Source organism: Molossus molossus, unplaced genomic scaffold (assembly GCF_014108415.1).
Source record: "Molossus molossus isolate mMolMol1 unplaced genomic scaffold, mMolMol1.p scaffold_m16_p_11, whole genome shotgun sequence".
Taxonomy (NCBI): Eukaryota; Metazoa; Chordata; class Mammalia; order Chiroptera; family Molossidae; genus Molossus; species Molossus molossus.
The window spans coordinates 13,855,344-13,871,223 of NW_023425346.1; the positions used below are offsets into that span (position 1 = coordinate 13,855,344).

At 34.4% G+C, this 15,880-nt stretch overlaps 1 protein-coding gene across 7 annotated transcripts in view; it reads right to left on the minus strand.

The window, feature by feature from the left end:
- DPP10 (dipeptidyl peptidase like 10) overlaps nucleotides 1-15,880 on the minus strand; it is a 1,561,433-nt gene that overhangs the window by 24,384 nt on the left and 1,521,169 nt on the right. For all 7 annotated transcript variants that reach the window (XM_036253736.1, XM_036253738.1, XM_036253733.1 and 4 more), the window contains 2 exons: nucleotides 7,163-7,261; nucleotides 6,989-7,058 (listed from right to left, as the gene is read on the minus strand). In XM_036253736.1, the coding sequence (XP_036109629.1) occupies nucleotides 6,989-7,058; nucleotides 7,163-7,261 (169 nt within the window). The remainder of the gene's footprint in view (nucleotides 1-6,988; nucleotides 7,059-7,162; nucleotides 7,262-15,880) is intronic.

A 15,880-nucleotide genomic window follows, 5' to 3' on the forward strand; every position in this document is an offset into this window, starting at 1 on the left:
GTTATTTTGCATTAATAAAACCAAATCATTTTTTTCACCCTTCCCCTAATCCTCCTCTTACTTCTCCCTGTCTCCTCCCTCTACTTTTAGTAAAAAAGCAGTCAATTTTTGTCTACTAAAGGTATTCTTCCTTGTCTTTACTCTTTCGGTTTCTCTTTAATAGAAGCCAAAGACTGTCTTCTGAGTGTGACACAAAAACTGCATAAAAACTACCATTAGATCAATGAAGAAAAAGCAGAATCCAGTTTTTTTAAATCAAGGTATTTATATTGGCATAGGAGGCCAAAAAATAAAAAGGTTCTAGAACACAGATTGAAATACTAAACAGCATGGAGATCAATGAGCCAGCTGCTAGTATTAGCCACACACAATGACCTCAGATACATATTTTAGCACATGAAAATAGTAGAAGAGAACCAACAGGAAGGGGCCACAGGAATATCTCCCAGACAGAAATTGTGCAATGAAATGGGCAGGAGCTCCAATCTCCTAGTCATCTCTGCTGTCAAAGTCCTAATACATTAATTTCTATCTACTGGTCAATTTCTATTTAAAATCTTTTCTCACAGAGTGAGGAGGCAGACAGAGAAAAGGATTTGATGGTCTTTATTTCTAGTTGCTGAGAATGGTGAGGTAAGCAGAGAGTATTGGGTAATAGAAAGAGCAGCACTTTTTAGTTAAAAAAAAAAAAAAAAATAGAGGTATGCATAGGATTATGTGTAATCACACCTTGAAGTATTAATAGAACTTTTCCAGTTGGAAACTAGCCCCTAGCCTGTTAGCTCACTTGGTTAGAGTGTCGTCCTGATATACCAAAGTTGTGGTTGGATCTCCATTCAGGGTACATATCAGAAACAACCAATGAATACATAAAAAAGTGGAACAACAAAGTGATGTTTCTCTCTCTCCCTCTCAAATCAATTAAAAAGAAAGGAAAAGAAAACTAGAGGTACTGAAAGGCTATGTAACAAACACAGAGGAATGATTGAAAAACTGGTATTTCCTAGAATAAAGCTGTTTTGAAAAAATATCTGGAACTTTGGCTCTTTGTTTAGGGACTGGGAGAAGTCAGATGTAGAAGGAGAGAAGTAGGAAATAGATTTTTGCATGCTGTGCTAAGGAGTGTGAATTTCTAATCATTGGAGAAAAAATGAGAGGATTTTAGCTAGGGGAGCCACATTTACAGATATGAATCTCACAAAGGTTACCATAGCAGCAGAAAAATAGCGGAAAAGCAACTGAAAAATGGAGAATAGAGCAATATAATAAAAAGGGGGGGATGGGAGGGGAGTAGGTAGCAGGGTGGCAAATTAGAATGGAATCATCTAGGTATGATGTCTGCCTGGTATGGGGCTTGAAAAGAAAGAGTGTGGACTCTTGGACAAATCCATTGGCTCAAAATCAAGGATGGACACTATAATCTCATGAGCAAAATGCTATTCACAACTTTCAACATTACCCATATTTTTTGTTGAAAGGGGAGTGTGTGTATGAAAAATGAATTGATGCTATCTTGACTGTTGGAGATGAGCAGCTATATAACTTCATTCAGTACAAATGTTAAAAAATAATTATGCCAAAAAAAAGATGGCCAAGTATTAAAACTCTGGTATGTATACCATTGATTGAGTGATGAAAATATCTAAAGAAAAATGAATAATGATCTCCAGTTAGAACTGTAATAGTAGCCACATTCATCTGCTTTCTGGACAAAATCCACTTATTTACTCAACACATATTAGTGGAGTGACTATTATTGCAAAAGTTAGTTGTTATAAAAATACAGAAATAACTTGGACATTTGTTTAATATAAAGATTTTAACACTTCTATTTTCTTAAGATATGAAGTATTCCATAAGTCAGTCTATCAGTTAGTTTTCTAAACACTTACATCTAAGCTGTAGATTTTCCTTCATAAACATTGGTCCAAAATCAAGTGGGACTCAGAAATTCTTTAAATTACAAATAGAAACATCCTCACAAATATCTGAGTAAAGTGGAAAAGTGATAATATGACTGATTTGGTTTAAGATATAAGGAGAGCCTTTGGACAGGAGGCAGTGTAGTTGTATAAGAAGGCTTGGATTTAGGATTGTAAGAAGATATAGACAGACTGATGAGGAGGGTGAAAGACAGCTTCAGTGTGATAAGACTTGCTGGATAACTGTGAATTCATTAGAATTTCAAGAGGGATGAATTTAGGAACGGGAACCAAGTCAGGGCAAGATAGAGTATGCTGCATTCCATAAATAACTTGTTGAACAGTCACTGCCTCCAAGTTAGATCTTTATCAAGTGTGGCATAGATAAGTTGAACATAAAAGAGCAGAATGTGGGAAAAGATGACTCCTTGGCACTGAAGGAAACTTCCAGCTCAACAGTGCGTCTCCTCATGGATACAGCACACAGAGAAACAGACAACTGACCTCATCTTTAATAACAATACATCTGTCTGAATTGCGTTCTACCAGGGTCTAAGCATTTAGATTCGTATTTATTTATTTCTCAAGTAAACACCTGTAATTGTCAGTTATCCGACATAATCTTCAGTCTTGCACTATTAAGAAAATTACAGGTTAGTCGGTAGGTTTTCATCAAGTTCCTCTTTGTGTGCTTATGCAATGGGGAGATACACTTAACAAAACTAAAAAAGTTACAGATTTCAAGATTTCTTATCTTTTTGTTTCTCTACAGCCATTAATACAGCTTCTTTCACATAAAAGCAACATTGTAAATGTGCATTGTATTAAGTTACACATACATGAGTAGAAAATAAGAATATAAGCAATTACAGTTCAAGGTGATAAATGCTGAAATGAATACAGATGTACACCCATTCCATATGTATATATGCATACAGATGAATATGGACTACTGGGTCCCTAAGGATTCCCTGTAATGTTAAACAGAAAGACTGGAGGAAGACAATTAAGCATCTGGAAGGAGAACAGAAGTAGGGAAGGAAAAGGGGGTCCTGACCTCATAGAAACCACTGACAACCGAGGCCACGCAGATACATTTGTAGTGACAGTGCTTCTTGGATTTTCTATTACAGTAAAAGATCCTGTTGCCATTGATTCACCAGCCCTTTTTGATATAATGAAATTAGGTTTGGGTCTTGGATAATATGGACACAAAGAGGTATTCAGAGGACCATTTCTCCTGAGGTTCAATAATGAATATTTAGCAGAAAGAAGTTTGTTAATTGCCAGAAGTCAGTTTCTTCAAGGCCAATCATCCTTCCAGCTACTCTGGTGTTTGCTGTAGCTGGTTTCCAATTCATGTATTTACCATTGAGTTTCCTGGTTGTAAACCCATCTGTGTATGTGACACAAGAGGCTCATTCTTTTGGGAACTAGACACACTGTACAGAGTAGCAATAAAGTAATGACACCAAAATCATGTCATCATCTTTTAGCCTCATGTAAACCATAGTCACTTTATTTATTAATCCTAATTGCCCACTTAGACAAAAACTGATCAGTTACTATTCTTTTGTAGAATGGGAAATTTACTTGTTACTGAAAACAGGATTTTAACTTAAGGAAAAAAATGCCTTTAAATTATAAGCAATCTAACAAACAGTCACAAAACACTTCACACTTAAGCCATCCTGACATACACAGGTTTTCAAGCATAATGACTTTAGGAATGATCATGCAGCTGAAGACAAAAGATCATTTCTTAAATTAAAAAAATTAAGTTTTCAGTTTAGTTTTGTAGATCATATTCTGCTAACCTTCTGAAAAATTGCACCTGAAAACTAAGGCATTTGGATAAAGTAAATTAATATTTAGTATAATTAGTTTAAAGGGGGACATCTGTAATACTTTCAACAATAAAAAATAAAAATATAAACTAATGAATTAATACTCACTTTCATTATTTTCTTCATCACCACAAAAATAACAGTAAATTCTATGAGCCTGATAAATTATTTTATCTGCTTTAGTAATGAATGTGTATTAAATAACTTTATGAATACTAAACTGTATATTGCATTTATAGTAACCATTTTAAATATTAAAAATAATACTAAATGTAATAACTGATTACAGTTACATTTTTTTAACACTAAATGCAAGTATTTACAGTCTACCAAACACTATGGCAACATGTTTATATAAATTATGCCATATTGTTTTCTTCCGTTTGCTGATAAGGGAAACAGAAAAATTAGGCACTATACTGGTAAATCTTTGAGTTATGATTTGAACCCAGGCCTACCTGACTTCTTAGTCTGTGCCTTTACTCTACCCTCCTGCCTGTAAAAAAGACCTGATTATCCCTTTCTAACAAGAAAGAGTGAATCTTGCCCTGGCCGGTTTGGCTCAGCAGTTGGAGCGTAGGCCTGCGGACCAGAGTCCTGGGTTCGGTTCCCGCTAGGGGCACATACCAAAGAGAGAGAGAGAGAGAGAGAGAGAGAGAGAGAACGAACCTGTGCTAGTCCTCACATTCCTCTTAGGAACTAACAATCAGCCGCACCAAAGCACAGATCTGATGCCCGGACCAGGCAGCTGGTTTCTCTGACTCCAGCTACAGAGAATCATTAACTCTTGTCTATTTTTCCTCCTAAACCGTGACACGGCTCTGGAGCTGGTGGGTGTGCAGGAGGGACTAGGAGTCTCCACATCCACCTGCATATGTGAGTCATCCTTCGTGTAAGGGTGCCTAGCAGGGTTCCTTTCCCTGAGAAACCATTTTTCCAGTGAATAAAAAGAACAATTCCTTTCCCCAAAGGTAGATATGACTGAAAAAGAAGATGAGGTTGAATTCTGTCCCCCCTTCTTTTTTTTCATTTTTATGCCTTAAATATTTTTCTCAATATATCATAAATGAGTTCAATCAAATAGGAATTGAAAACAAAATGAAAGAGAAGAGACAAAAGACAAAGTTAAGATGAGAAAGATCTCATAAGAAATTCTTCAGCGAGACAAGAACTTTGGTGACCTTCTGGCTACTAAGGACAAAGGAGAAAGGTGTGGGCATGAGAAATGAATTGAGGTCAAAGCGTTAAAGTTAGGCATCAATACTGGGCTAAGGGAAAATATTAAGTATTGTATTACTTGGCTTAGTAAAATGAAGTGGTAAATTGTTCTTACTTATTAAAATACCTAAATAATCAATACGATTTATATAAAAGAATGAATTATAATGACCTTAATTATAATAATCATGTGTGCTAGGCACTTCATATGATGCATTTTATTTCATCTAAAGGCAGCCTTAAGCCCAGCCGGTGTAGCTCAGTGGTTGAGCACTGACCCATGCACCAAGAGGTTGCCAGTTTGATTCCTAGTCAGGGCACATGCCCAAGTTGTGGGCCAAATCCCCAGTGTGGGGCATGCAGGAAGCAGCCAATCGATGTTCTCTCTCTCTCTCTCCTCTCCCTCTAAAATCAATAAAGGAAAAAAAAAAACATTAAAAATAAATAAATACATAAATTCCTTAAAAAATAAAAAATAAAATAAAATCAGCCTTACGACACAGGCAGTATTGCAATGTTTGTTTACATATGGAGAAACTGAGCCTTACAAGAGGTTAAGTAATTTGCTCAAGAACATACAGCTAGTAATGTCAAACCTGAAATTAAAAGTTAGGCAGTTTGATTCCACAGATCATATAGTATCCTCTACATCTAGTAGTCATAACAAGTAATGTTATTTTCATTTCTCTTATTCCCGCTGAGCCTCTTATATAATTCTAGACTGTCACAGCTATATGCAAGCTGGGTTCTTAATGAAGAAAATGACATAATGTTCAGGAGTACAATGCTACCTCTATATCACATTGTTAAACATTATCTGTGACCAATACAATATAGTCACAATATGGTCTCACAGAAAATATGGATGAATTTAATTGCTTCCATGTTGAAAATACCTCAGAGTCAAGTTTTCCAAGCATGAGGCTGCCTCCTGCTGGGCATGAATCCAGAAAAAAAAACAACAAAAAAACTGATAGGAATGATTTAAGTGTAATCAAATGTTTCAACAATGAAAATAAATGTTTCTTCAATATTACATAAACAACTGATTAAGAGTATAGGGCTTCTATGTTAAAATATGGGAGTACCAGCCTGCCTGGTGTGGCTCAGTGATTGAGCATTGACCCATGCACCAAGAGGTCGCAGGTTCAATTCCCAGTCAGGGCACATGCCCAGTTTGTGGGCCCGATCCCCCATGGAGGGCGTGCAGAAGGTTGCCAATTCATGTTCTCTATCATCAGTGTTTCTGTCTCTCTCTCCCTCTCCATTCCTCTCTCTCTAAAAATCAATAAAGAAAAAAAAAATGTTAAATATGGGAGTACCATAGGTGTTATATTAAGTGAAGTAAACCAGTCACAGAAGGGCAAAAACAGCATGATTCCCCTTACATGAGGTGTCTAGTGCAGTCAAACTTGAAGCAGAGAGTGAAAGGGTGGTTGTGGAGGAGGAGAAATGGAGAGCTGCTGTTCAATGGGTAGAAAGTGTCAGTCATGCAAACAGATCCATGCTGCAAAGCACTGTGGCTACAGTTCATGACACTGTATTATGAATGTAAAAATTTAACAAGGCAGATCTTATGTTACATGTTCTTACCATAAGAAAAACCTGCTTTTATGGAACTAGCATAAATTTGATACGACAAATATATCCCCAAGAAAGAAAATTACAGACCAATCAATATCATTTAAAAATATGTATAATTTGGTTGGTGTCTGGCTGAGCGATTGCTAAGCAGACATAAACCAAATTATACATTTCACTATGCCCAGTAATAACATTCAGTTCAATTTGGGATGCAAAAAGGTAAAAAATTACACCTCTCCACACTATTAATGGTCAGGTCCTTGAGAAACTCACACAAGTGACGGCTGCCCCAGTTAACTACACTTCTGTTGTTGTTCTTTTTCAATCAGAATGCTGTCAGGTGAGGCATAAGTAAAATTATGAAATCATTAAATTCCTTTTTTTTTTTTTTTTTTCAAAAACAAATAAAATACTTACATTATTAACAGAAGAGCATACTTGTTTCGGTCCGTAAAGTCTTTGGGGAAGGACAACTGTAAAGGAAGTTCTTTTAAAGAAAGAGCAAAATATTAAAGATGTAGAGTCATTTACATGTAAAACTATAAGATGTAGAGAAAGTTGTTATTTAACACAGCATGCACAAAACTTTACCATAGTCATCAATATGAAGCATTTTAATTTCTGACTTGACTATCATCTTCTTCAGGATAGCTTCCTTCAGCATAGAATTGCTTTCCAATATAAAATATTCTACAAATAAAAAAGGGAGTGTATATTACTAACTGCGATGTGTTGATCAAGAATCAGTGCAACACAACAAATGATTATCCAGCTGTTCCATTTGGCAGTATGGTGCTAAGCGGTGATTAAAATGCTCATAATTTCTCTCCTGGATTAGTACAACAGTTTTCTAACTGAATTCCAGTGACGTTTTCTCCAGTTGCTCCTGTACTGGAAATTAGTATTTACATTTTCAAAATGCAAATTTGATCATATTCCTATTCTGCTTATGAATATTTAAAAGAATGAAAAATTATCAAGCACCCAATGAGATGAAAATCACAAAGCCAGGATTCCAATACAAAATTACCAAGCGTACGAAAAGTCAGAAAAAATACTACACATGATGAGTTCAAAATTTAATCAATAGAAATAACCTAGAAATGACATAATAGATAGGCAATTACATTAAAACAGAGGTACCACTTAATACCTGCCAGAATGGTTACCATTAATAAACCAATAAACAAGTGCTGGCGAGGGTGTGGAGAAAGGGAACCCTAGTACACTGCTGTTGGGATTGCAGACTGGTGCAGCCACTATGGAAAAAAGTATGGAATTTCTGCAAAAAAATAATAATTGACCTGCCATCTGACCCAGTGATTTCACTCCTAGGAATGTATCCTAAGAATCCCAAGACACTAATCAAAGAATATGTACACCCCTATGTTCATAGCAGTGCTATTTACAATAGCTAAGATCTGGAAGCAGCCTAAGTGCCCATCAGTAGATGAGTGGACAAAAAAGCTATGGTACATTTACACAATGGAATACTATGCAGCTATAAATCATAATGATCTATTACCCTCTGAGACAGAATGAAGGGACCTGAAAGTATTATGTTAAGTGGAATAAGCCAGTCAGAGCAAGACAAGTAACACACCATCTTACTTATACATGGAAACTAATGAACAAAGTAAGCTGATTAATAAAATAGAAACAGAAACATAGAACAGACTGAGGAATCTCAGAGGAAACTGGGGAGGGGAGGCAGAAAGAGATTAACCAAAGAACTTATATGCATGTATGCATTACCCATGGGCACAGACTATAGTGTGGTGAAGAACTGGGGTTGATGGGAACCAGGAGGAGGGGGGCAATGGGGAAGTAAGGGGGTACATATGTAATACTCTTAACAATAAAGATTTAAAAAATTAAACACTTGAAACTTATATAATCTTATTAACCAATGTCATCTCAATACCTTTAGTAAAATTAACCAAAATAAGGTGTCTTACCACATAACACAATAACAAAACAGATTACTATTAAATTTTATGTGTTCATTAAGATAGCAAAACAATGAATGAGCATGTTAGGGAAAAATATAAAAGAACTTTAAAAACAAGGACACAAGTTAAATTACTAAAGGTAAAAACTGCAAAATCTGAGATACATAAAAAATATGAGATCTAAGATTAAGCAAAAGTGGACGGTATTAATAGCATATTAGATATTGCAGAAAAATTGAATGAATATGACAATGTTGTAATAGAGAGTATAAAAAATAAAGCACCATAAAAAGGAGAGAAAGAACTGAAAAATATGAAGGAGCATCAGTAACTTGCTGGATTTTTGTATTGATATATTAAATCTATACATTTATTGGGAAAATTTTACATATTATAAGTAGTGAGTCTTCTAGTCTATAAATATGCATGTATGTATATACACACCCATTTGAGTTTTTAATTCCTCCCAGCAATACTTGCTTTCATTTTAGGGGAGTTATACTTTTTTTGTTAGATTTATTATTGAATATTGTATAATTATATGTTATTTTAAATAGTATTTTGAACTATTTTTAATTTTGCATTGTATCATAGTTTATAAAATAGTAGATTTTATACATTGATCTATATCTGTAATCATGATAAACACACTCATTTCTAATAGTTGTGTAAGTGGGTATAGATTTCATATTTTGTTTGTTTACTTTTTTGTTTTATTTACAAGTAAGTCTTCTGCAACTAAAGAGTTTATATATATATTAGGGTTGAGACTCATAGTCAACAACCTTGATAACAGACCCCACCCACAAATGGACAACAGTAATCAAGACTCAAATTCAATAAGAGAGCCCACTTACACACAGAAGAGTCATTCCTAGAACACTCAGCCTAGAAGTTCAAGGAGAATATATATATATATATATATATATATATATATATATATATATTTTTTTTTTTTTTTTTTTTTTTTTTCTTATTTCACTTTCTAAGTCCTCTAATACAATGTTGCATACAGGGGGTGAGAGCAGGTATTCTTTACTTTTTCCCAATCTTATGGAAAAATCACTAAGTCTTTCAGCATTAAGTATAATGTCAGCTGTAGTGTTTTTGTAGATACCATTACCAATTTAAGAAATTTTCTTTCTTTTCTGACTTATTAATATTTATGGCAATTAATATAATTTTTTCCAATTAATGAAATACTTTCTTCTAAATTCTTTGAGTTTACTGCAGTGAATTACATTGATTGATTGTTAAATGTTATAACTATTGTGGATGCCCCAGGTAAACCCCACATAATCCTAATATGTTATCCTTTTATATATTGCTGGATTTTACTTGCTGGTATTTAGTTAGAAGTTTTGTATATATATTCAGGAAAAAAATTATTTTTTGTCTTTGTAATAAAAATCTTGAATTTGGAATCTGGTTAATGCTAGCTTATATTTGCTAGAGTTTATGTAAGTTTATAATTAACATATTAAATATTGCACAGAACATACCAAGGAAGCTAACTAAACATGAGTTTTCTTTGTGTGAAGAATGTTAACTGTGAATTAAAATTTTTTTATATAACAGGATATTAAATACTATATTTCTTTCTGTTTGAATGTATAGCAATTTATTTCTTTTAAGAAATGTACCTGTGTCATATAAGATGTCAAATTTACTGCCATAAAATTACTTATAATGTTCCATTATTATCATTCTAATGTCTGTAGAATCTGTTAACATCATCTATTTCATTAATGAAAATGGTAATGATAGTGTACTTTTTATGTTATGAAGCTATCTAGAATTTTATTGATCTTTCCAAAGAAAAATCTTTTCGTGTTTATATATTTTTATCTACTATTTGTCTATTTTCTATATAATTTATTTCCACTCTATTTTTTCTTTTGCAATTTTTATTAATTTATTTTTGTTACAGACGTTTCTCCTTTTCCCCTCATTGACACTCTCCTCCTCATTCCACCCCCTGCTCCATCATAGTTGTCTATCTCCACTGGTTACACATAATCATATAACTTCTGTAGTTTATCTTATCCCTCCCCACACACCCTCCCTCACCCACTTCCTCTGAGGTTTGTCAGTCAGTACCCCACTTCCATGTCTTTGGGTCTATTTTGTCTTTGGGTCTATTTTGTTCACCAGCTTATTTTGTTCATTATATTCCACAAATAAGTGAGATCATGTGGTATTTGTCTTTCTCTGATTGGCTTATGTCGCTTAGCATAATACTCTCAAGGTCCCTCCCTGTCATTTCAAATTATAAGAGATCTCTCTTACAGCTGCATAGTATTCCATTGTGTATAGTACCACAGCTTTTCCATCCGCTCATTTATTGATGGATATTTGGGCTGCTTTTAGATCTAAGCAATTGTAAATAATGCTGCTATGAACTTATATTTTTTCTGATTGGTGTCTCAGGCTTTTTAGGGTATATTTCTAGAAGTGGGATCACTGGGTCAAGTGGCAGTTCAATTTTTAATTTTTTGAGGTAATGCCATATTGTTTTCCATAGTGGCTCTATCAGTCTGCATTCCCAAAAGCAGTGTACTAGAGTGCCCTATTCTCCACACCCTCACCAGTACTCGTTGTCTGATGATTTATTGATGGCAGCCATTCCGGTAGCTTTGAGGCAATACTTCATAGTCGTTTTAATTTGCATCTCTGATAATTAGTGATGCTGAGCATTTTTTCATATGTCTCTTGGCCATTTGTATGTCCTGTTTACAGAGGTGTCTATTGAGGTCCTCTGCCCATTTTTTAATTGGGTTCTTTGTCTTCCTTTTGTTGAGTTGTGTGAGTACTCTGTATATGTTGGAAATTAACCCCTTATCTGATGTGTCATTGGCAATTATTCTCTCCCATATAGTGGGTTCCCTTTCCATTTTGATGCTTATTTCTTTTGATGTGCAGTAGCTTTTTAGTTTGATGTAGTCTTGTTTATTTATTTTTTCCTTTGTTTCTCTTGCCTTAGGCATTGTATCAGTGAAAATTCTGCTGCATGTAATGTGAGAAATTTTGTTGTCTACATTTCCTTTTAGGATTTTTATGGATTCATGAGTCACGTTTAAGTTTTTCATCTATTTTGAGTTTATTCTAGGGTATGGTGTAAGTTGGTGGTCTAGCTTCATTTTTTTTTTTTTTTTTTTGCATTTAGCTGTCCAATTTTCCCAACACTGTTTATTAAAGAGGCTGTCTTTATTGTATGCTATTACCAACTTTGTCAAATATTAATTAAGCATAATGTCTTGGGTCAATTTCTGGGTTCTCTGTCCTGTTCCATTGATCTATATACCTGTTCTTGTGCCAGTACAGGCTGATTACACTACTATGTCTTTGTAGTATATCCTGATATCTGGTACTGTGATCCCTCCTACTTTGTTCTTCTTTTTCAAGATTGCTTTGGCTATTCGGGGTCTTTTTGGTTCCATATAAACATTTGGAGTATTTGGTCTAGTTCCATGTAATATGTTGTTGGTATTTTAAAGGGGATTGCATTGAATCTATAGATAGTTTTGGGTAGTATAGACATTTTAATGATGTTAATTCTTGCAATCCATGATCAAGGAATATGCTTCCACATTTTTATATCTTCCTTTATTTCTGTTTTTCAATGTTCTGTAGTTTTCTGACAACAGGTCCTTTACTTCTTTGGTTGAGTTTATTACTTAGGTGTCTTAGTTTTTTTGCTGCAATAGTAAATAAGGTTGTTTTTTTAGTTTCTCTTTCTGTGAGTTCATTATTGGTGTATAAGAATGCCATAGATTTCTTGATGTAAATTTTGTATCCTGCTACTTTGCCAATTCATTGATTAGCTCCAGTAGATTTGTTTTTTTCAGGTCTAGTAGGTTTTTTATAGAATTTTTAGGATTTTCTATGTACAATATCATGTCATCTGTAAATCATGACAGTTTCATTTCCTCCTTTCCAATTTGGATCCCTTTTATTTTTCTGTCTTGTCTAATTGTGGCTAAGACTTCCAGAACTATGTTAAATAAGAGTAGTGAAAGTGAGCATTCCTGTCTTGTTTCTGTTCTTAAAGGAAATACTTTTTTTTTCCCCCGTTGAGATGATGTTGGATGTAGGTTTTTCATATATGGCTATTATTCTGTTGAGATATGATCCCTCTATTCCCACATTGTTGAGCGTTATTATCAGAAATGGGTGCTGAATTTTATCAAATGCTTTTCAGCATCTATTGATATGATCATATAGTTTTATCTTTTATTTTGTTTATGTGGACCATCACATTTATTTATTTGCAAATAATTTACCAGCCTTGCATCCCTGGAATGAATCCCACTTGGTCATGGTGAATAATTTTTTTGATGTATTGCTGGATCCAGTTAGCTAATATTTTGTTAAGGATTTTGGCATCTATGTTCATCAGGGATATTGCCCTGTAGTTTTCTTTCTTTGTAGTATCTTTCATCTAGTTTTGGAATTAGAATTATGCTGGCCTTATGAAATGTGTTTGGAAGTCTTCCTTCTTCTGGGATTGTTGGGAGTAGTTTGAGAATGGGCATTAGATCTTCTTTGAATATTCAGTAAATCTCCCCCTTGAAACTGTCCAAGCCTGAGCTTTTTATTGCTGGGAGTTTCTTGATTACATCTTCAATTTCCTTAATTGTTATTGATATGTTCAAGTTTTCTATTTCTTCCCGTTCAGTTTTGGGAGACTGTGTGTTTCTTGAAATTTGTCCATTTCATCTAGATTATGCAATTCGTTGGTGCATAATTGTTCATAGTATTTTTTAATGAACCTTTATATTTCTGTGGTGTCAGTTGTTACTTCTCTTTTGTTTCTGATTTTGTTTATTTAGTTCCTCTCTTTTTCTTTCTTGAGAGTCTGGCTAAGGGTGCATCATCAATCTAGTTTATCTTCTCAAAGAAACAGCTCTTTGTTTCATTGATCTTTTGAATTGTTATTTTTTTAGTTTCTATGTCATTTATTTCTACTCTGATCTTTACTATTTCTTTCCTTCTACTTGCTTCGGTTTTCTCTTTTTGCCTACTTTCTAGATCTTTACGTTCTGGGTTAGAAAGCCAATTAAGAATTTTTCTTGTTTTGTGAGGTAGGCTTGTAGTATTATGAACTTCCCTCTCAGGACTGCTTTTGCTACATCCCATAGATTTTGTATTGTTGTGTGTTCATTTTCATTGGTTTCCAGGAAGTTTTTAATTTCTTTTGATCTCCTTGGTAACACATTCGTTGTTTAATAACATGCTACTTAGCCTCCATGTGTTTGGATGTTTTTGCTGTAATTGATTTCTAGTTTCATGTTATTGTGATCTGTGAAGATGTCTGATATGATTTCAATCTCCTTGAATTTGTAGAGATTTAGTTTGTGTCCTAACATGTGATTTATCTTTGATAATATCCCATGTGCACTTGAGAATAATGTGAATTCTGCAGTTTTTTATTGTAATTCTCTGTAGATATCTTTATTAAATCCATTTGAACTAGTGCATCATTTAGAGTCTTTGTTTCCTTGTTAACTTTTTGTCTAGAGGATCTATCCACTGATGTCAGCAGGATGTTGAAGTCCCCTGCTATGACTGTATTGCTGTTGATTTCTCCTTTGATGTCTGCTACAAATTTTAAATATATTTTGGTCCTTCTATGTCAGGTACATATGTTATGTCCTCCTGTTGGATAGATTCTTTTAACATTATGTAGTGGCCTTCTTTGTCTCTATTTATGACTTATTTTGAGGTATATTTAATTGGATATGAGTATTGCTACCTCAGCTCATTTTTCCTTTTCGTTCGCTTGCCAAATTTTTCCATCCCTTCATTTTCAACCTATCTGAGTCTTTTGTTGTGAGGTTGATCTCTGTGAACAATATATATATATATATATATATATATATATATATATATATATGACTCACACTTTCTTATCCATTCAGCTACTCTGTGTCTTTTGATCAGAGCATTTAATCCATTTACATTTAAGGTTATTATTGATATGTACTTCTTTATTGCCATTTTTGTTTATTAAGGTTATGTTTCTCTTTCTATTTCTTCTGCTTATTACAACATTCCTTTTATCATTTCTTGGAGTGTTGGTTTGGTGTTAATATATTCCCTTAGCCTTTTTTGTCTTGGAATCTCTTTATTTCACCTTCTGTTTTGAATGATAGCCTTGACAGATAGCATAGTCTTGGGTTCAGATCCTTGTTTTTCATGACCTTGATTACTTCATGCCATTCCCTTCTGGCCTGTAGTGTTTCTGTTGAGAAGTCAGCTGCTAGCCTTGTGGGGGTTCCTTTGTAGGTAACCTGTTTCTTATCTCTTGCTGCCTTTAGGATTTTCTATTTGTCTTTAATTTTTGGCATTTTAATTATGTCTTGGTGTGGGCCTGTTTGGTTCTTCTTACTTGGGGCTCTCTGTGCTTCTTGGATTTGTATGCATTTTTCCTTCATCAAGTGAGGGAAGTTTTATGTCACTCTTCAAATATTTTCTCTAACCTTTGCTCATTTTCTTCTTCTGGCACACCTATGATGTAGATGTTGTTACATTTTATATTGGCTTACATTTCTCTTAGGCTGTCTTTCTGCTTTATAATTGGTTTTTTTCTTTTTGATTTTTTGTTTCGGTGATTTTTTTCTACCTTGTCTTCTAATTCACTGATCTGGTCCTCAACTTCCTCTACTCTGGTGGTTATTCCTTCTAATGTGTTCTTTATTTCTGCTATGTCATTCTTAATTTCCAATTGGTTGTTTTTCCATGTTTCTATATCTTTACTCATGCTGTTGAGCTTCCTCATGATTATTACTCTGAACTCAACCTCTGATATCTTGCTTAATTCTATGTCATTTATATCTTCTCCTGCAGAATTATCTTGTTCTTTCATTTAGGATTTGTTTCTTTGTTTTACCATTTTGGTTTTCTTGGTGGGTTTTGGAGCCTGCCAAATTTCCCCTATGTGTGTTGGTGTTCTGCTGATTGTGGCTCCCTCTACTGGGTATCGATGAGTGTGGGAGCACTGACATTAAACACCATTGACAAGTCTTACTCTCCTGGGTAGATCTGCAATCCAAGGAAAGGTTCAGTTATCCTCTAGCTTTTTGCCTGGGGGCTATTAGTCTCAGATACTTGATGAGCCTCAATTTGTAGCCATGCAGCTGAATGAAAAATCCCTCAGCTGAAAGAGGATTTCCATTGGGTGGAACACTTGCTTGTTATCAGATCTATATGTTAATGAGCCTCCATTTGCATCTTTTTGGCCTGAATTGGTGGTGTTGAATTCCTGGGGGAGGGGCCATTGCTTCTTCCCAGGGGCTCTTTGAGTAAGATAGCTACTGTTCTATGAGGCAGTGTTTCAGTACAAGATTCCCAGTAC